A 22,623-nucleotide genomic window follows, 5' to 3' on the forward strand; every position below is an offset into this window, starting at 1 on the left:
TGTATTGGGGCTGAATGTTGAACAGAGAATATTTTAGTTGAGCCAAAGTCCTGGCAACACCAGGCCATTAAAATCCCCCTGTAGCTCAGTGGGATGTGGTAGTCTTCACTTCCTTGCTGCCCTAAATTCTTTCGTAGCATTGCTGTGCAATGACGAACAGTTGCTGGTCTTCACCCTAGAAGCGGCTCGGTGGAAGAATTCATTTCTGTAAGTATGTCATTTGTATAGCAGTTGGCGAGGTTCTTTGAGATCATTCTGGATTAAAATGTGCTCTAAGGGAAAGTCATTGCTATGTGGTTTTAAACTAAAAAACTAAGAATCATAATCATACATCTTCAGCTTCTCCACAACCAAGTTCAAATGTCCTCCAATTATGATTATATTAAAAAGGTCTATAAAAGCGACCTCTACTTTGTCATTTTTCTGCTCTTTACGCTGAAGTGTGCAGCTACATGACTCCTTCCATGTATACAACCTTACTCCTCCATTCCCTCAATAACCCTGTCCCTAATTGTAACCCATAGCTGACAATTCATTGCTCTGATAGCCACAGCCTTTCAAACAAAATGCATACGACTAGAAAAATCCATCTTTATTTTCTTTTCTATTTGTTCTTCTTGTCTATAGCTTTCTCATGCCCTCCATTGCCTGAAATCAGTTGTGTTTCTATTTGATTCTAATGCTGTTCTTCCAAATGTTTTGCTTTCCCATACTCTAGCAGTTATAGTATGTCATCAAGACTCCAGGGTTTTAGTCTCAGCCCTACCTCTGAGTCAATGTGTGGCCCTGAGGAGATCAATTAACCTCTATGTACCTAAGTTTGTTTTCATGTCACAGAAGAAGAATCATTTAGCTACCTCACCAGGCTGTCAGGAGACCTACAGTCTTCCAAGCACTTTAAGGACCTCAAAGGGAAGGCGCTCCAGGATTGCTTAGTACCCATCTTCCACAAATGATTCCACTCTGAGTCCCTGGGACTCTTAATCCAGTGTTTCATTGTTTATTTCCTAGTCAGCATTGTGTATTTCATCAGACTAGAAATCTCCCTTCTCATTAATCTTGCTGAACAGCTCTCCTCTCCAAGCTCTACTACATACAATTTGGGATTCCTCAGTCCTGAATACCCTTCACATGGAAAATCAGTTTTAAGTGTCCCCATTACTCACATATTTAAAGATGTCAAAGCAAGGCCACCAAGCAACTCCCAATGCATTTTAGAACTCTGTGTTTACACCAAAAAAGGCAGAGAGAGACAAGCAGGAAGCATCTTACTAGGAGAGTTACCACTCAGGCAGGCCTAATACAGAAAGCTATGGAAAGGGCCAACACAGGCAGGAAGAAAAAGCTGACTAGAAAACCCGATAAATTTAAAGCTGGGTGAATATCAAAAGGTTCCATTTGAATAAGTAGTCGGGTTTAGAACTGGATCCTTCATCTGAGGTTTTAATGATGATGAGAAGAGAACTTTGTGTGTTGCCCATGCATGAAATCTAAGTTATGTTTCCTCCCTCCAGCCACCACGATTTGTATTAGACCATTTTACCCTTATGCTGTAGGGCTTCCATAGCATAAGAACTCAACTCCCTGAAGCTTTGCCTGGAATTTTTCTGAAGCTAGAAAAAGTCACCTTCACGTTCTCACACAAATGTATTTTCATGCCCTTCCATGTCCCAGATGAGCCCAAACATGCCAAATTGCAAGAAATGGAGGGTGGAGATGCTTGGATCCAGGCGCATCTTCACAAAATCCCATGATCAATGTGTTTCCTTTATTTCCAACTGGACCAGAATCAGGCCATACTGAAAAGCTCTGGAGAAAGTTTGTGCACATGGGATATCCTGATTAGTTTTGTAGATTCAAGAACTTCCGATAATTTGGATAAGCTTTAGATTCAAGTGTTGAATTTTTCTTTATATAGAATCTCTAAAAACTCTGACTCCACCCATCATTAGAAAAGATCTGTATGACCAAATTAGCTTCAGGGACTATCCCCTTGGCCCATTAGCTAATTTATTATATCCCCTTTGCCAGGACAGGATTGTTCCCTGTAACATATTAATTTATGCACTGCTTTGTCCAATCCAGTTTAAATGAATCAACCGATCTGCCTCTTGCAAGAGAAACTGACATTCTTGACAAACTCCTTAAGCACTAGCGGTGTGGAGGGAACTAGAGAAGACCAGTTCCTTTAAATTGCTTTTTCTTCAAGTCAGTATATTTTATATTGTTTTATAGCCAATACAAAAAACCTGCCACTCCCAATAGGTTACACTGGTGATAAACTTCAGTACATTAAGTCTTATGCATAGGCTGTTTTTCGAAGACTTAATATAAGCCATACTCATCATCCATAAAGTGTTATTGAATCAGGTCTTAAAACTTAAAGCTTTTGGGTGTGGAAACAAGAAAGGATTTTAGACTGGCAAGGAAGGGGAGGAAAAGTCATGCCCTGTGGCTGATCCAGAAATGCTCAGATGATTTAAAACCTTAATTACTCCTGGAAAGTTAACACTTCAAATGTTATCATTTGCACTTCACTCTGAACTCAGCAGAGTGGAATGAATGGGGATGCAGTTATAACCTGAAAAGAACCTTTTTTGTTATTATTATTTTTGGAGAGGACACCATTAGGAGGAGCGTGAGACATAGGATGTTACTTTTCAAGTGCATTCAGTGCTGGTGAATAGTGTCCTATTGATGGAGCGAGAAATGGGAGGTCTAGCCTTATAACAGGTACAGCATCGCAGGCTCTCTCACAGAGACCTATTAATTAATCCCCAGTGCAACCTTGCATAATGCTTGCGGCACGCTTGGGGGCTTCCAAGAACATAGTACAATGCACACAACAAAAGATGCCAGCCTCCCCCTCACAAATGAAGCCTCTTTTCAAAAGGAAATAGGAGGGCCTTGTTCAGATGGATCCCCTAGATATTCTTTAGGCACTAATAAGAGACAAAGTCTTGCAAAAACTGCAGGTCCTTGACAGCAACAAAAAAGCTTTGCTTCCTCTTACGCTCAAGACTGGAACAGGGCTTTTCACAAGTAGAGCCCTTTCAATCTCTGTAGGTTTGGCAGCAGAGAGGCCTGATATCAATTAACAACAACTATCTACCTACATATACATTACACACACTACTGTAGAGAGGGAACTCTTGTTCCTGAGGGCAAAACAGCAATCTCCAGGGTGCTCTAAAGTCTGACGCCTGTGTGGAGCCACTGTTGATGTCAGAATGTGGCTGCAGAGGTCAAAAGGGCACCTTCCACATTGGAAGGTGAGGTTCTGGCCTGCAGGGACAGAGAAGGAGCTGCTGTTTGTAGTCAACAACGAGCAGTGCCTTCCGCTGTATTTGTGTTTTGTATTCTTTCAGTATAAATAATAAAGTTGTTCAATACAAGCTCTTGTTGCTTTAATGCATAGATCACCACATCTCTCCCTGCCTCCAGATCCCACTAGTTCTATAGTCCCACAGCCCCACATCTAAATCAGCAACTGAAGCCACACCTTCTCACTCCTAAACAGGGGGAAAAATCTGAAGTTTTACAACCTTACAAGCTTGGCAGGGGTCATCCCTTGCCACTGATCCAAGCACAGTATTCCACACTGCAGTCAATAAGGAGCTCAGTGGAAAACCTGATGGTAGGCTGTGCTTATCTTGTAATGAAAGAGGTGCCCAAGTAATATTTTTACTTTAATAACTGATGCAGCAAGCCCAGAGGTACTGAGGCTTAGGCCTGGCAAGCCGTAGCACAAATTAAGCACTGATGGTAGGATAGAATACCAAATATATAAACCCTTTAAGGTAAGCTTCAAAAGGAAAATAAACATTTGGTTTGTAGTTTTAGGCTTTTGTTTGTTCACTCCTTTGTGTATTCTAATAAACACCTGATTTTTTTATTTAAGTTTTGCTTGCCTTTTATTATCAGATAAGAACAGGATCATGTCTGTCTTGCTTCTCCCAAAAGACTGTACAAACAGCTGGAGGTACCCTGAAATGACCTCAGAGGTACCCTGAAATTAAACTTGATTAATAGGGAAGGCAAGAGAATTTTTTCAGACTGTTAGAAACTCATTTGCCTGTTTGACTTTGTTAATATTGATTTAATTCAAACAGCTGGGAGAACAGTTGGATTTTCTCAAGACATGAATACTCCTGCCTCTCTGTTAAGGGCTGAGACAACTTGGAATACACATATGAAACCCAAAACAAGTCCTCCAATAAAATTAGGGAGTACCAGGCAGGGAAGGAGAGGAGCAAAGTGAGAGGTTGTCTGTGAATGGAGCAGGGAAGAGGGTTAGGGTAGCATGCGGTTTCTAGGAGGCCTTTGGGGCTGGAGCTATGCTGTGTTTTGGGAGCATACCCATCAGCCTTCAAATCTGTCAGCCAAGCCTTCAAAGTATGACAAATGGCTGAAATGTGGGATAGCTAGGTTTTATTGCACACATCATAATTGACAAATAATGGGATTATTTTTGGGAATCTAAAACCTATTTTCAAGGGTCTTCCTTCACTGTGTGAAAGAAATAGACCTGTTTTGAGACCTGCTACTGGTGGGAGAGTTGAGCAGGAGGGGTGTTCCTGTCCAGGGACCTGGGTTATTTGTTCCCATTAAGCTTATATAAAATCATTAAATTGTTTTTATTTAAATGTTACATAACACCATAATGAGAGGCTGCTGTAAGCTGCCACCTGCCACTATCGGACTGGTTCTCTGCAGTCCAGAGAACCACCTTCCCCAATAGACAATAGCCTTTTGCCTCTGCAGTCACATCCCTAATTGCAACATGACAAAAGCAGATGCTCCACACAGATGTGGGGTTGCAAAGAGGGTCCCCTGCCAGGGATTCTCATGGGATACCAAGAGAGGATATTTGGGGATCCAGGCTGCCTCCCTTACAGTTAAAACTGATAGTCTCCCCACTTCCCCACACATTTAATTCAACCTTTCCTCCCCCAGTACAGAGAATTAAGCCATCCCACCCCAACATGGAGAATTAAGGCCCAGCCCTACTCCTCTACACAGTTCCATTGCTGCTGTCCCCTAGGCCCTTGCTGGTCTCTCCAAGGAACAGAGAGGAAGCCTAGCTGCCAAAGGCAGTTTTCCAGGAATAAGGGCAAAGTTGGAGGGAGCAGGGTGAGCCAGTACATCTTCCACAAGAAGGAAAGGATGGAACCTCCCAGCCTGTGAAAAGCCCTCTTCTCTTGTGAGCAGACCAGCTGCCTACCCCTTCTTCTGCTTAAAACCAGCTGTGTTCTCCCACCTCTCTTCTGCTTGTACAGGAGTGAGAGACGATTGGGGGCCTAAAGTTGCTCTAAGGGAGTCTCCTCAGACTTCCCCTACCCCCACAAGCAGGCTGCTGCTGCTGCTGCTGCTCCTCCTCCTCCTCCCATAGCTCACTACCATAGCTTGTGGTGCAGGGCATGAAAGCCTGCTGTGATGCAGAAGGTCTCTCATTAAGTGGTACACCTGGGAAGCATGAGGGACAAGCAGAACCATGTGAGTGGCAACCTGGGGAAGAAGTGAGGTTTCTCGCAGGAGGGCCCTGAAGGGGGAGAAGAGCTGCCCCTTGATAAGCCACCTATAGTTTCTCAGAGTAACAGCTCTCATTTGAGAAACTAGAGGTGGGAGCATGTGTGTCTCTCCCCTACAAGTTAGTAAATATGAAAGGGAGCCATGCCAATTGTTAAGGCTGAACTCAGTCTCTGTGTAAAACAGAGGAAGCTGAGACCATCTTGAAGTGCAAGTCTCCAAACAATCTTATCTATGGACTAAACTATCAGACTCTCCATGATGTGGCAGTTTGGAGAGCAACCACTACATCTTTGGGCTTTGAGGAATTCTATACTTTTCAAAGTTAAAAAGGTACACTAAGGAAATCAAGCAGAAGATTAGCAGGAAATATTTGCCAGGAGACATATTCTGAACTGTCCATATGTAGAGGATACACGGAATTCCTTTTCTTAAACATTGTATTAACCTTTTGCTGATGGAAAAAGATTGCTGATCAAGAGCTAGATGAGGTCAGTGCTGCAATTATATTTCAAATCCCCTTCGAACAAATCTTTTTCAGTATGAAAGAAAAGAGTTGATAAAATGATTTGTTGCTGAAATTGAGTCTTTTAGAAGAATAATGAACCTATAATAACTATTCTGGCCTTGTCTTAAGACCCAAAAAGTAATCCTTTCTCATTAGCTTCAAGTTTAATTAGCATCAATAACGAAACCTCCCTCAGAAATAACCATACCATCACGCTCCCTAATGACTACATAGTTTAATACACAGTGCTACTAATAAAGGCCATAGGGCAGTTTCTGAAGACAGAATTTGAGGCCCCCAACAGAGCAAAGTTATCTTAGTTCCTCTTGAGAACACAATTTAAATCACAAAATAAAATAAAATTTGATGAACATACCCAAATCTGCTTTTGGGTAAGAGGTAGGAGCTGAGAAACAAGGTTTTTTGGGAGGAGGGGTGCAGGATCTAGGCAGGCATAGTTTGGTGTTTAGAGAACAAGATGGTGGGGTTCTATTCCTGACTTGCTATATAATCCTGGGCAAATTACAGAGACTTTCTATGGCTTAATTTTTACTTCTTGGCTGGTTGGTGAGAGTAGAGTGCAACAGTATTTGACAATCTCTATGAGAAGACTATCCTGCACTTGCAGGCTGGTTTAATTATCTAACAAAGTTTTTTCCATCTCTAAATTTTATGAGCAGTCTGTAAAATGGGTATAAATACTCAGTATTGTCACAGGGCTTCTGAGGCTTAATTAGCACCTGCAAGGCATTTAGAGATTCTCAGATGAAAGGCATTCTAAAATGCCAGGCATTTTGGTCCATGCAATTATGCCTTTATTTAATGGGAGTTGGTAGAAGTGAGAGAACCCAAGTGCATGGAGTCTAATCTAAGTTCTTAAAAGAAGTCAGAACTTCCTTATGCTCAAGTGTGTCATAAGCCTTATAGTGCTTACAGCTAAGAGATTGGAAAAAAGTGACAAAAACATCTGAAGACATAACAGCACTAAAAATAGTGTGAAAAGAAGGGGGGAGGAAATCTATATTTGCCAATGCACATGGCATTGACAACTCCACAGGAACTTTGCAATATATATATGACGTATAGATTTACCTCTCTACAATTAAAACAAAAGGAACAAGTGCATGGGGCCCCCCATAGCACTCAGCAATGACAACTTATGCATCTGTTCTATACAGGGGGCAGGCCTTAGGGAAAATGGTACCCTGGGCAAGCTTGTCCCTGGCTCCTGTAGGCATGGCACCCCCCTGGGCTCCCCACCCTCCCTTTCCATCTAACCCCTACACAGTACTCCCTTCACCCCAATGCCTATTCCCCTTCCTTCACCCCTAATCCCTACACCTGCTTGACTGCTCCTCCCCCTAGCCCCTAACCCCTGCACTGTGCCCCCTTTGCCCCGAACCTTGCATCCCCCTCCTGCACCCATGTGGGGAAACTGACCTGGATACACAAAGCAGCTGGCATTGCTGCTCGCTCACCCACTGGACTGCTGCTCCTCCACCCCACGCAGCCCTAGGGGGCTTTGTGGAGGAGGGGGAGCAAGGAGCAATGTCGGGGCTCCCTGTATCCAGGTCACTTTCCTTGCGGGCTGTGTAAAGGGAGGGCAGGAGAGCAGCAGCTCCTGATGCCTCCGCACAGCCTAGGTGGGGAAGTGACCTGGATGCAGGGAGCCCTGGTTTGGGGTTGGGAGGAGTGTGTGTTCCTGAGTGAGTGAGAGTGTGCTGTCTCTTTAAGAAAGCACTCAGGGTCAGGAGCCTGAACCAGGCTCCTTAAGACACAAACAGCTGCCAGCAGCTCGGGCCCCAGAGAGTACACACACATTCCCCCGTCCCGTCACCCCAGCTTAGTGAAGATCGGCTACACCCCACCATCAGCCCCCCCCCTTTCAGAGCAGACAGGAGGACGCTTCCAGTCTGGAGTGGCCAGGGCAACCCTAGGGACGAGTGCGGGGGAGGGGGACAGGAACAGCAGTCTTTCAGAGTAGCAGCCGCGTTAGTCTGTATTCGCAAAAAGAAAAGGAGGACTTGTGGCACCTTAGAGACTAACAAATTTATTAGAGCATAAGCTTTTGTGAGCTACAGCTCACTTCATCGGATGCACCTGGCTCTGGCGGCTGGTCGTCCAGTTGCCCGCTCCCCGTGCTGCTGCTCGCCTGCCTCTGGTACCGCGTCTCTGCAGCAGGTCATGTAGGAATCCAAACCCCTTCGGCAGGCCACCCTGGGCGGGAGACCCATACAGCCCACCCCAAAGGCGGGCCCTACATACCACACATCACCGTAGCAGGAGACTATCCTCACCAACTCCCTGTGTTTAGGAGTTCTCTATCCATGGTCTGCTTCCTGCAGAACACATGCTTCCCCCAGGCCCGGCCCATGAATTGAAAATGAGATTGCACTTTTCTCCAGGTGCATAAATTTGAAGGTGTGAAATCTGAGAGCTGCTGGTTACAGGGAAGATGTGTGCAGGAGGCGGCTGCAGCTATTCACTTGACTACAATATGTTAAGGCATGGGAAATCCAAGTCTGAAACAGACTTTGCACACCTCTGCTTCTTGGACCAGCATGGAAGTGCAGCCCACTCTGCCTTACTCACAGTTTATGGGTTGCTTGATTTTGCTGGGACCAGAACTGGAAATATCAGTGGAAACCTATTCTCATGGTGTTTCTAGCAATTACCAGAAGTCTCATGTAAAAAGTCTATTTTCTGAAGATTGCCAGCTCAGTTTTGCCCTCAAGTGGTTCTGATGGTTTGAAGACTTCAAATACCATTTCTCAGATGGGCCATGGAATCTCAATCTCTCCTATTTAAATTGTTCCATTTTAATTGAGTAATTAAATATTACTTGGCCCAGAGAAAGAATGATATTCAAGTGACCTAATCACTGAACTGTAGTGATGCCAGATCCCTGGTCAAATCTCTTCTCCTCAACAAACGGAGGAGAACTTAAACTAGTTGTCTCCCATATCCCAGGTGAGCACTCTAACTATGGCACTGAAGATTAAACATTTGCCAAAGTCCCACACATAGAAGTCAGACAATATATCCAAGGCCCAGCTCCACAGAAGGCTCTTAGGTGTGGCAATGGTGACCATTGCAAAGCCAAACTGTTAAGTGCCTAGAAAAATCACACCAAACACCACCTCAGCAGTTTTGTGTAGTTAAAGGTGGCCTCTGAGCATACCCACTGGATTAGTCTCCACATGAGTTAGGCAGAGGAACACCTATATTCCCCAGGTTAATGGATCACTCTGGGGCTTAGGTGGGAGATAGGCATCCAGATGCCTAGAGTGAGGCAGCAGTGTGAGGTAGAAATACAGGTGCCTAGGGAACTGTTACTGCAAAAATTTGGGCACTGAGCAAAATTGTGTGTCTACAGGATCTTATTGGAAAACCAGGGAGGCAGGCTTGCACCTGCCCACTTCTAAAGGCCCTTCCCCCAGCCGAGCAGGAGGGACCACTGGACTCAGGGACCAAATGAATGCGGGGGGACAACTAATGAGAAAAACAGGGATTGAGGTGAAGGTCATAGGTCCAAAACGAGGGTAACGGCTGGGGACACCGAGCAGAGAACCCCAGACAGCGCCCACTGCTCCTCAAAGCTGTCAAGGGAGCCAGCAGACGCTGCGCTGTGGAACTCTGCCTGGATATGTACAGGGTGAGGCAGCAGCCCAGCGGGAGTTTCAGGGATTGCAGTGGTACCTAAAAACATGACAGGGGTGTTGTGCTGAAATACCTCTGTGGAGCCAGGACTGAATGCTTCAGTTTGGTCCTAAAACAGGGTGAAATTTCAGAGGATTGCTTCCTCCTTCCCCCCAAAAAAAGAAGAAATATGAATTTATTATACCACAGCAGGCATGGTAGACAAAAAAACTGAGATTACACTGAAGTTTCCTATCACAGAAAAGTTAGGTGTGGGGAAGATGTATTCTGATTAGCACTGAAAGATTGTACATCTGACTGTTTTTTTCTACTTAGAACTTACAAAAACCTTGGGGTTCAGACTGTAAGATTCATGCTCTCTCTGTAACAGCCTCATGAACAATAAGGCTTTGTGCCAATATGATGGCAGCTTTCCTTTAAGGATTTCAAAAGGTGATTAAAAGTTATCCCCACTTCACTTATGGGGAATGTAACACACAGACAGATGCCGGATCCTAGAGATTTGCCCAGTGTCGCACAGCAAGTCAATGGCACAACTGCATATAGAAAACCCACCTCTCCTGACTCAAGTTGACTGCTCTAGCCACTAAACAATACTGCCTCCAGCATGATCTGTCTGTGCCACAGACTCCATGACGATCCACACCTCAGTTAATATAGTTGCATGCGGAGTAAATTAGCACAGAATTTGATTCTTAGTTTCCCCTCTGTGCAGCACCTTGACATTCTCTGGCAAATACGTGCTATGTCAATGCAAAGTATTATTCAGTATTCTGTTCTTGAAAATCAAGGATCATTTTCACCTTCAATAAACAGACTTTCCCAAGCTTGCCACCACCTCTGTACAGTACTTTGTTTCTTTACAATGCCTATTCTAGGGTAATAAATTGGCTAATTTAGTATACCACTCCCATCTACTGGATACAATCAGAAGTACTTAGTGTGTCAGAAGCCCTATATTGCTAGCAGCTAAAGGGGATTCTCTTTTAGCACAAATGACAGGGGTTATAGCTTCAGGAAGATCTAAGTCCTGGCCATGCAGTCACAGTGAATTTCTGAGCAACCATGGTGTGCAGCATAGTGACAGCCATGAAATTTCTAGACAGACACTGTCATAAATCAAAATCCTTATGTATATGAGACTTTATTCTCAAAATGTGTTTCTTGCCTAAATATTTAAACACATAAATAACCACCAGCCATTCCAACTTGTCATTTTAAGATTCCTGACATTTATAGTTTGAAAGAGAAGAAAGGTCAGACTTATCAAATCTGCATTTATGCTTCCATGACATTTTTCTCCAACCAAATTTTTCTGAATTAGAGAAACAAGACAAATGTTGCACATTTCAGAAAGGACCTTTCTGAGCTAGGCACTTCAGTCTGTACGAGGCACTTATCTCTGAAGATGATTCAGAAGGACAGTACTGTGATCCAGGGGATAGAGAGGGATTTGGAAGTCAAGAAACCTGGATTCCAGCTCCGCCATTGAATTGCCATGTGCCTGGTCACTGTGCCATGGTCACTGAAGCCAAAAAAATTTAAAAAATATCTAAGTTTGGGTGCCTTAAATTTTGAGTGACCAGCCTGGGTCAGTTGGACCCTGATAATCAGAGGTGCTGAGCCTCTTTGCTTCAGTTGGAGTTGTTGCAACTCAGCAATTCTGAAAGAAACAAGCCCAAGGTGACTCAATTTGGGCATGCAACAATGGAGGCACCCAACATTAGCCAACACTTTGAAAAATATTGATCTTAGCAACTGGAGCAAACAGACGTGATCTATACCAAATGTGACGGGCCAAGGCCAGATGGCTATAGAAAAGTAGTGGGCGAAAGATATATTAGCTCCAGGCTAAACAAATCCCTGGTACCAGGATAAGTGAAATGGCAGCTTCTCCCGGTCAATTAAGACACCTGGGGCCAATTAAGAACTTTCCAGAAGGCAGGGAGAAGGCTAGGTTGATTGGGACATCTGAAGCCAATCAGGGGCTGGCTGAAACTAGTTAAAAGCCTTCCAGTCAGTCAGGTGGGTGTGCATGTCAGGAGTTGTGGGAAGAAGTTGTGCTGTTGGAGAGGCTGAGCAGTACACACCATATCAGGCACAAGGAAGGAGGCCCTGAGTTAAGGGTGAAGTGGAGCTTGAGGAAGCGAGGGCTGCTGTGGGGGAAGTAGCCAAGGGAATTGTACATGTCATGTTTCTAAAAGGTCAGCTACCATAGCTGATACTATTAGGGTCCCTGGGCTGGAGCCCAGAGTAGAGGGTGGGCCTGGGCTCCCCCCCACCTTTGCTCCCTGATTAATCACTGAGACTGGGAGACAACAGAGACTGTGCAAGGAAGGATAACTTCTCCTCACTTCCCTTGCTAGCTTATGATGAAAATGGCTCAGTAGACTGTGACCCTTATCTCTAGAGAGAGAAGGGTTACGTGGAGGGTCACAGTGAGCCTCTGAGGCTAGTGAAATCTGCCAGGAAATGTGGGACCCATGGAGGCAAGGACAGAGTTTTTTCACACAAGATATAGATAACATGGAGCTAATGATGCTGATCTTCCTATGAGCTCTGTGGATAAGTGCAAAATACCATTAGTCTTTTCTCACCTCTTCTTTCTATAGCTGATTCATATGTGTACTGCTCACAGGCAGATCATGATTTCTCAGATAATGTTCACACAAGATGCACTGTGAACCACGTGACCTGAGTAAGTTCAGATACAATTCAAACACATTGTGCAAAACAGATTTATCAATTGTCTCTGATTTTTGAGCAATGTCTATACAGTTGTAGAATAAAGTGTTCAAGTCTCCCACCATCCCGGTGAAGGAGATATTTTTTCCCCATTTTTACAGCTGGAAGAAATAGAGCCACAGCAAGGAGAGCAGGGAAAATATATTAAGAGCATGCTGTGAATATTCACGCAAATAAAAAACTGAATGTGCTTTATCTATATTTGTGCCCCTTTTGTGTTTGCTTGCCATAATTTTAGTGCATGAGTTTGCAGGAATGTTCATGGGAGCTGTAAGTTTTAAGCAATAGTAAAAGGAAATTTGCAGAAAGCAAAATTGAAATCAAACACATATAGTTGCATAAGAAACCTGATTTTAATGAGTGCTGCCCCAAGTGCTGACAAGAAAAGCCCCAATTTGCACTGGTTGAGCTTACTTTGGCTTTAAGCACTGGTAAATCCAACTGGTGCAAATTGTGGCTTTCCTTGGGGTTTGAACTGGTGCAGTTACAATGCCTGCCAGCCACTGACTGCTGAACCCCAAGTCTAGACAAAGAGTCAGGAACTAGGGATGACCCACTTGCTCTACAAGGAAGCACTTCAGAAGCTGTGCTGCAAGGGGTTGATACACTGAAGTTAATGGGTGTTTTACCATTGACTTAAGTGGGAACAAAATCAGGTCCCAGGTACATAGCTGGGATTTAGGAGAATGAAAGACAGACACTAATGAGAAGGTTTTTTTTTTCCACCAAATGCATCCGATGAAGTGAGCTGTAGCTCACGAAAGCTTATGCTCTAATAAATTTGTTAGTCTCTAAGGTGCCACAAGTACTCCTTTTCTTTTTGCGAATACAGACTAACACGGCTGCTACTCTGAAACTAATGAGAAGGTAATTGAACCCCTCTACCTCCTCCCTTCCCTAAGGGCAGCTGAATTCACTATTGCCCAACCCCAGCTTTGTTGTTGGGAAGCAAATAGCAACAAATAGTAAAGTAAAGACAAAGGTACAAATATGAGTGAAATCCTGACACCACTGAAATCCTTGGCAAAACTCCTATTAACTTCAATAGGGACAGTATTTTACCCACACAGTCCAGTTTTCATTCACACAAAGGCCAATTTAAAAAATATTTTTGCATCCCTTTCTCGCTGCCAAAATGATGTAAAGGGCCTTAGTGTAAATGAGAATCAGGCCCATGGTAGTAGCAGTACAGTTTAGTTGCTTGGAAAGTGTCAGTATTGCAATAGCTCTGGTAGGGCCACTGCTATGTAGTGAATACTGAGAAGACAGCTGTTTCAGACATGACATGTGGCAAGTTAGTATGCTTCCATGTGAAGACCACAGACCAGGAGAAGTGTGTCTCCCGTCCAGGGAGGGATAAGTTATGCATTGCAATTTAAAAAAATATAATTGGAATTTTAAATCTATTTTATGAATGGAAGTACTTTGGCCTTTTGAGGAAGGCATGAGTCATTTTCATCCCACTGGGCCCCCTTTTTAATGAAGATTTCCCACCTTAGCATATGTAAGTAGTAATTAATCACAGGAAGTTATTTTACAGGCATCACAGCTTATTAAATCTTCTGACTAGACTCACAAGAAACCCACTTAACATTTGTAGACCAGGTGTCTTACTGTAAGTATGCTGACTACCTGTGATGTTAATATGTGAGAGAATGTCTGGTCTAGTAATTAGAGCATAGTGGATTATCAGCGTAGCTGTAGATCCATTTTGGTCATGCTACTAGACCTCCTCTAAACTATCCCGCTCCATGCTGCCACCATAGTGTCTTCATGTCTGTTCCACGGCATGTAGGGGGGCATTCACTCCCTGCAAAGACAGCCAGCACAAGGCTGTCTTAAATCTACTTAAATCCCACTTATGTCCAGGTGTGTATTCACCCCAATTGCAGTGGAACTGACATTGATGGATCTTACACACAACCTGCATAAGTAATCTGTGGCCAGTCTCTGTGACACCATAGAGCAGATAATTTAGGGTTGATTCAAGGAAGGGTTAGTAGCATGGCCAATGAGTTCACAGCTGAGCAGTGAGCACAGCTGGAGCACACCACTCCAACTTCTAGACCACATACCATATCATGATTACAGAAGGCATAAGTAGGTCTTTAGTGGTGCATAGGTGATAAATAGACCTTCAATTAAGGGTGAAATTTCATCCTTAGAGTATTTCATGTCCATGGAAGTGGGGCAGTAATTTAGCCCTGAGAATTTTTGCAGGCATATTTTGTGGAAGTTCCTGTAACCTTTATGGTTTGTCTACTGAACAACAATGTTTCCCTTAGTACCATCCTTTATTAATTTTTTTCTCTCCCACCCCACCACAATTCTGTGTGGAAACATCTCTTGGCAAGACTTGTTAACAAGGGGGAGGGCTAACTCACTAAATATCCTTGAGTGAGTGGGACAGTTAAAGAATAAAGCAAAGCCAAACACAGTTTAGCCACTTCTGGCTTCCTCCCCATTTAATCAAAATTTAATCTCTGACCATTTGGCAAAAATATTTAATTATGTCTGTACAGGTGTGTCTACACTGCAATTAAACCTGTGGTTGGCCCATGCCAGCTGACTCGAGCTTGCAGAGCTCCGGTTAAGGAGCTGTTTAGCTGCAGTGTAGATATTTGAGCTCAGGCTGGAGCTCAGGCTCTAAGACCCTGCAAAATGGGAGGGTCCCAGAGTTCAGGCTGCAGCCCAAGGCCAAATGTCTGCACCACAGTTAAACAGCTCTTTAGCCAGGGGTGACAAATTCTTCCTAAAAGTGAGGGGGAGGACCCTCTTTCCATGGCCATGCCCCTATCCCTTCTCTTCCCCCAAGGCCATGCCCCCCAGAGCAACTGGAAGCCAGAGCCAGGTTGGGGGACCCAAGAGCAGCCCCCAGCCTGTGGCCCTGCCCCTGGGTCCCTCATCCAGAGCAGATGGAGGGTCCTCGGTTCCCTACAGCTGCCTGCACAGCTCTTACCAGCCTGACCTGGGGTTGAGGCCTTGAGGGACAAAGAGCTGCAGCTGGGCCATGGCAAAAGCCACTCAGGCAACTCTGGAGATCCAGGGATCCTCCATCTGTCCTGTGTGGGGAGTCCAGGGGATGGGGACATGGGTCGGGGACTGCTCTTGGGCGCCCCATCCCAGGCAGGTGGAGGGTCTGATGCAGCTCCCCGGGCTTCTTGGGCTGCTCCTACCCGAGCTTGGCTCCAGATTACTGCCTGGCCAGAGCCAGAGCCTCAGGGGGAAAGAAGAGGGGCACAGGGCCGGGTCCGTGGCAAAAAGTGGGAGGGCCATGGCCTCTTAGCCCTCTCTGTTCCAGTGCCCCCATCTTTAGCCCAAGCCCCACAAGCTTGAGTCAACTGGGTGTCTAATTGCAGCATAGATATACCCTATATGAACTACAGTCCTGGGCATCTCCGTATTACAGTGAGGTAACGAAAACACATGAGCTATCTTGGTATAAAATCCAAGTGGAGCCAAGGCTCTGTAGTTTTTAATCATGGTCAACACTTTCACATCACCTGGCAGGGACCTTGCCAAGCCACATCATGGTAAGAGCCTTGTCTTTGCTAGGCTTTCACACTGAGGTCACTAATACATATTGATCTCCAGTAAAAAAAAAACAACAAACAACAACAACAACAACAACAAAAAACCCACTCCTTCCTTTGGCCTGTGGCCTTTTGTATTGTAAAACTTATTAGGGATTACCATCTAACAGGGGCTAAACCTTCAGCTGCCTTTTCTTCACTAGGAGTGTAATACCAGTTAGCTAACATGGGTTCACTTAACACAGGTTAAAAATAACTTTATTCCTACTGAAGACAAGCCCAGACACTACAACTTCCATCACCGCTCAAATGAGTGGAGCAAAATTGTGAAGAAACTGTGTCCCCAGTTTCAGGTGGGATCTTGGCCACAGCAACACTGAGCTGTGTAAGAAACTGCAAACAGGAAGCTGGGCAGAGGGGAGGAGGGAGCTGAGCAGAGGGAGATTCACAGTTTATTTCGGGTCAGGGGCTTGCTGGAATGGATTGAAGGACCAACAAGCCTTAATTGTTGAGACTACCTTTGGCAACATGTCTTCACTGCAGTTACCTTGGGGTAAATGTACCTTAACAGATATCTCAGGGTTTGCCCTCTAGATCAGGCAGTGGTGGGTACCTCGCCATGTAGCACAGAAACAATCATTTTGTTGCATGAATGTGGAGCATGTTAACTCAGGCTCAACCATGGCTTTTCTTCTTAAACAGTGAAGACAACTCCTTTAGCAATGGCTTCACTGAAGGAAAAAAGTTAACAGAACCAGCAAGATAACTAATCTGGGCTAGTTGTAACACTGTTAGGGCTCAGTGGAGACAGCAGAGAGTTTTACTATGATGTAGCTATGTGAGGTCAGCCACAGTGGGAGGGGTAGAGAATCCTACCTAGCTACATCATAGTAAAAGCTACATGTGTTTGGTCTCCATTAGGATTTTACAGCCAGATCAATGACCTGTTTTAGTTATGTCGCTGTAAGAAAAAGCCCACTTTTTTTTTTGGCAGGTCCATTCAGACCCAGTTTGAAAGCCCAGTCTGATTTCAGTTATACCAGTGGAAATCTGAAGAGGGTCCCCTAAAGTTACTTTCAACAGATTTAAACTGCTGGCCCATTTTTTTCAGTTATGAGCTCAAAGCTGGCTGCTTCAGCACTGTGCTTCAAGCCCCAGTAGTGACTTGTCTCTTCAGACTCTACATAAGTATATTCTGCAGTCCATTAAATAAGCTACCCAACTACTCTCCCCGGGACAAAGTATTTGGCTATACTGTCCATTGGAGCTTATGATATTTCTGTAGGAGACAATGAAAGAAAGCTAGTATTAGAGCTTAAATAATTGTGGGTAACAAGAAGAAATCTCCTTTACTGGCGCAGAACAAAGACCTTTTATCTGAGGGAGTCGAGTTGATCTTACATAGCTTGCTTTCAGAGAACTGAGAGGTGGAGGCAAGAATTTATGCTACACTGTTTCATTAGAGAAGTATCAGTGCTAACAGAACTGGTGTCCTCCCGACTGCTTTAACCTTTGCAATGCCAGTTCAGGTTAGACTCCTTGGATTCAAAGGGATGAAGTTAATTAAGCCCCACTTTATATCCAACTGAAGGAGAATCAACTATATGCTCATGCCTTATATTTGTTCTGGGCATTTGCTATCACGCTGTGTCCCTTCATCATATTAATGCCTCATTGTGTTGATATCAAGTGTATCAATGTTTTTGCTCCGTTGTGGTTGGTGATAGAGGAGAACCTGGAAATCACTTGTTGCACTCCATTGAGCTTTGCCTCCATTATTACCAATTAATACCCTATTTCTCCACTTTATAGATCCGGATCCTACACTGTTTAGGTCAGTGGCAGCATTGCCATTGACTTCAAGGAGATCACGACTACACTATGGGTGAGTAGCTGGACTTCGAGTCCTTGTGTCTGAATGAAACAAACAAACTCAACCAGTTTAACAAAACAGCCGGATGCTTTCTACATAATCTTCCCCACTGCGATCATCCCCTGACACATTCTGTTCTACTAAAGCGTCCCAAAAATCAGACAGGAGGAAAAAGCTCCAACTCCGATTGATTTTTCTTTACAAACAATCAAGTGGATGGAAAAGGGAGGAATGTAGCATTTGCGCCCTACTACTTCTTAGAAGGATACAGCCCATTCGTCAAAACCAGGATTAACCCCACAGCGAGTTTCTAGTTCCTTTCCCCTCTTACTTAATAGAAGGCGGCATTCTCTGGCCACTAGTCCCACTGGAGCTGGGGGAGATAGAGAGCAGGGAAATCTCGAGCGAAGATCTTTAACCAAGGCTATATTATTGAATCAGCACGAATGTTTCTGGATAGAGCAGATAAGAGCATTGCAGGACCCCCCGTAAAGAAATCTGCAGTGCTGATTACTGTCAGCCACGGCCACTGGGAGCGGCAGGCCATGGAACGGAGGTGGGAGAATGGAATAAGGGGGGAAGAGGAAGGAAAACCACTTCTAAATGTCCCTTGTTCACACACACCTCTTCTCCTTCCATGTATGTTGTCCGCTTTGCGCTCTGCAGCTGGACGCACAATTCATACTGGCCAGTTTGCAGAATGAGAAGAGAAACCTCCCGTAGGGCGCCCGGGGCGTTCTGGGGCCAGCAGAGCGTGTGGTGGGAGACTTCCAGGGAGAATCTCCCAGGTATTTATTTTTGACCAAGGCCATTTGATTCAATCTAGTGCGGTCCCAACACAACACGCTCTTCAGAGGTGTCTTTGAGGAACCAGAGCGACAGGTCCCCTTTGCAGGGCTAGTTTAGTCGTGTCCAGAGGGATGGTACTCTGGAAGCGCAAGGAAGCCCCCCCCACCCCCACTCAGAAGGTGTAAACACGGGCTGTGGGGAGAGAACAAGGACTTGGATCCTGTCATGTTTTCCAAACTTTCCCCAGCCTCAGTGTAAGGGAGACGCTACATGGGCAGAATAACTGTGGCCCGATCAGCCCCCAGCTCAAGGGGAAGTTCTCAGGGCTAGATGGAAACATTGAGCTTATACAGGTGCAAGTCATAAAGCCAGGGCCTGCGACGCAACTGCTCACCTCTCCTGGAGATCTGAAGGAGCAGGCGGGGCTGGGAGGCTCTGATCGCCGCGGATAAGCTGGTCTCCCTGCCCAGGAAGGCCGCCTTCCTCTCGGGCATCAGCCGGATTCTCAGCCTTCCTTCTCCGGAGCGGATCCACCAGCTGAACAGCTCGGTGAGGTTAAACTCCAACTCGCCCGCAGCTGGCTCTGCTTCTTCGCCCGCTTCCCAGGCGCAGCCCTCCCGCAGGCTCCCCTCTCCCACCTCCAGCACTAGCTGCTTGGCGCGGCGGAGCTTCCGCACCGAGCCCCCTTTCAGCACCCTGGACAGGGCTCGATCCCGGGCTGGCTGCTGCGGGGATCCGGCCCCGGGAAGCCAGGAGTTCGCCGCCCGAAGCAGGGGCGAGCACTCCAGCACCAGGCTGCAGCGCGCCCGGAGCCAGCCCACTGCTTCCCCTCCGCCCAGCAGCAGGTCCCGCAGGTAGGTCCGGAACAGGGAAGGGACGATGAAATCTACCGCCAGGCTCTTCCTCTGGAGCCGGGAGAAGCTGGGGGGTTCCCGCTGTAACTGCTGCCCAGGCTGGGAGCCGGCGAGAGGGGTCCTCTCTTCCAAGCTCAGGGCTGGGGGGAAGGAGAGGAGCACGGTGGCCACAAAGAAGGGGGAAAGGCTGGCAGCTTTCATGTTAGCGTATGATGGGGGGAGAAGTCACTGGGTTCTAGGGGATCCCCCCGACTCGGTCACCAGCTGGATTCACGGGGGTTCCCGGGTGATCCTCCGACTTCCTCACTTGCAAGAGCTCAGGGGAGCCACTGGATCCCTCTACTCCGTCACCAGCAGGAGCTGCAGGGAGCCAGGGGAATCCCTGGATCGCCTCCCCTTCCAGGAGGTGCTGGGCCCGCTCCCTCCCGCTCGGGCACCCCCGGGACCCACTGGATTCCTAGCAATCCCTCCTAGTGGATCTCCAGGCGAGCCGCTGTCCTCTCTCACTGGAGCCCGCCGCTGGCGGGATGCGTGTGTCCGAGCCCGATGTGCAGGCACGAGGGGACGGGTGTCTCTTCTCACACTCCTCCGCACATCTGCACTACACGGCCATTCACACGCGCGGCTGGGCGGCAGGCGTGTGGGCTGGCCCGCTCCCCAGCCCCTCAGCAGCGCACACCTTCCCCAGCGGGCAGCCCCTGCTCGGCTGCTCCCCGGGAAGGCAGGGCTGCGTCTGGGGCCGGAGCTGTTCCCATCCCCGGCTAGTTGCAGGGAGTCTCGCGCGCCCCTCGGCTGCTGGCGGCGACGTTTCTTCCTGCCCGACCCTTTGCAGGAGGAAACCCCAGGCTGAACTTCAGGAGCTGCCCCGCTGCTGTTCCCACTTCCCCTCCCCTGTCACCGGCCGGAGACACCCTGCTCCAGCCCGGCGGGCTGCGCCTGCCGCGCGGAGCTGGCCCTGTCCTTGGACGGCTCCTGGTGGCTGTCTGGAGTGGCTGGCTGCTGGGGGGGGGAGAGGGGGCCGCAGTTTGCGGGGGTCCCTCTCAGTCTCAGCCCGGCTCTCCAGTGCCTCCCCTTAGCTCCCCGGGCCCGCTCTGGAGGAGCTGTAGCGGCGGGCGAGCTCAGCTACGGGCTCCCTCGGCCCGCTCCCTACGCCTCACTCCTCTGGGCACCTTGAGCCATCCCATTGGTGGAGCCGCTGCCATCGTCCGTGGAGGGAGGAGGCGGGAGGCTGGGTGAGGGGCTCAGCAGCTTCAGGCCCCTCCGGCAAGCTGCAGCCGCCCGCCGCTCTAGCGGGGCCGCCGCCGCCGCCGCCGCTCCTGGCACTCGCCGGTTCGCAGCTGCCTGGCCCGCTCGCGGCTGGTGCAAGGGGTTTTACGGGCTCCAACTACCCGCCACAAGCCAGGTATTACCCGGCCACCGCTGACGTCACGCCTGAGTCCCGCTCCCGCCAGCCAATGGCGTGTCCAGGGGACATGATTATTCAAATGAGCTGAGAGAGGGAGGAGGCTCAGGCGGGGGGGGGGGCGCCTTCATTGAGAAAAGCACTCCCCCCCCCCCCCGCTCTGTGTGCCTGCTGGCTGGCTGTTGGAGGCAGGCGAGGGCCATAATGCACTTTCCCTGCCTGTGCATCAAAAGATTGAGCGGATCAAGCACGAGCGCAGCAAGTTCACGACTCGAAACGATGAGATCGGCGAGAAAGAGGCGTTTAGGTCACCGCCTCTGTGATCCGCACCGTTGCGTTTCAGCTGCGGAAATGACTTGTAACGACAAGAAACTGTACTGGGCTGGGAGGCGGACAGATGCCTCGAGCGCAGCGGTTCCCGAACTTTAAAAACCTGTGAACCCCTTTCACTAAACTGTCAAGTCTGGCGAACCCCCTCCTAAAAATGAATATTTCCAGGGATTTTCTTCTTCACCTGAGTATAAATGATAAAAGCAGTAATCTTGGAAATACAAAATTTGTTTTTATGACATGCTTATTACACACTATTTATTATTAATTATTTATCATTACAGTATTTTTATTACATTATGAAAAGGGCAACATTCTTCCAGGATCTCACTTTTGTAGCTTGTATCACTTGGAATAAGCCTGTTACAAGGCTCCTACTTACATCAAAAGGAGTATCAGATGTGAAACAGCACGAAGGTATTTAAGAAGCCAGCTCAAAGAGTTCCTCCTACACAAGCATTCAGGTCTTGAGCAGTCCAGGCAAACAAGGCATATTACAACAGGGCTTAAACTTGTTCTTCATAATAATTTTAAAAACAATGCTAGCTGCCTATTTCATTTTAAAAACAGTAAAAAATATCCACCTCCCTTTCCATTTCTTGTAAGGAGTCTTGAAGATTAAATCTCCTCAGTGTGATAGATATGCTTACTTTGATCTGCTTAGCTCTTGGAAGTCCAGCGGCTCTGGGCTGCTGGCCCCAGGCTGCCCGGGGTCCCTAGGGACAGCTCTGTCCGACATTAGGGAATTTGTTCCCTAGAACCCCCTGTAACATTTCATGAACCCCAGTTTGGGAACCATTGCTCTAGTGAAGAAAGCAGTGCCATGTGGTCTACTGGAGCGAGTATGGGACTAAGGGTGGGAGGAGATCTGAGCTCTCTTCTCACCTCTGCTACTGACTAATTTCCTGTGTGATTTTAGGCAAGTCTCAGGCTGAGATTTTAAGGCAGATGTTTTCAAAGGATCCTAACCTCTGTGTCCCCATTTCCACACCTGTCAACAGAGTGCAAGCTCTTACTTTTCAGTCTTTGCTACATTTATAGATGTTTTATTCATGCCTCCATAGCAGAGGGGCCCCATGTAAGATCCTCTATGCATCATGTGATAAGTAATAGCCTCTTCAATGGGGTAAATTTCACAGTGATAGTTATTTAGATTTATAAAAAATAAAAAAGAGGGATTATTTATAATTCACTTTGAGATCCTGGAAAGATTTAAATGTTGGAAAGAGGCTACTGGTCTTGTTTTGTAGGTTGACCCCTACATTGAAAGTAAGAGTTTAAAAAAAAGTTATTCATATCCACCATGATTGAATTGGCCTTGTTAGCATTACAAAAAGTAATTTTCCCTCTGTTGATATTCACCCCTTTTTGCCAACTGTTGGGAATGGGCCACATCCACC

The 22,623-nt window shown here is 46.7% G+C and overlaps 1 protein-coding gene across 1 annotated transcript in view; it reads right to left on the reverse strand.

The window, feature by feature from the left end:
- Positions 1 to 19,761, reverse strand: part of ALK (ALK receptor tyrosine kinase) — a 553,261-nt gene extending 533,500 nt beyond the window's left edge. The window contains exon 1 of the mRNA XM_038395333.2: positions 19,032 to 19,761. Coding sequence (XP_038251261.1) covers positions 19,032 to 19,692 — 661 coding nt within the window. The 5' untranslated portion in view covers positions 19,693 to 19,761. The remainder of the gene's footprint in view (positions 1 to 19,031) is intronic.
- Positions 19,762 to 22,623: the final 2,862 nt, after the last annotated feature.

Source organism: Dermochelys coriacea, chromosome 3, assembly GCF_009764565.3.
Source record: "Dermochelys coriacea isolate rDerCor1 chromosome 3, rDerCor1.pri.v4, whole genome shotgun sequence".
In the NCBI taxonomy this organism is placed as follows: Eukaryota; Metazoa; Chordata; order Testudines; family Dermochelyidae; genus Dermochelys; species Dermochelys coriacea.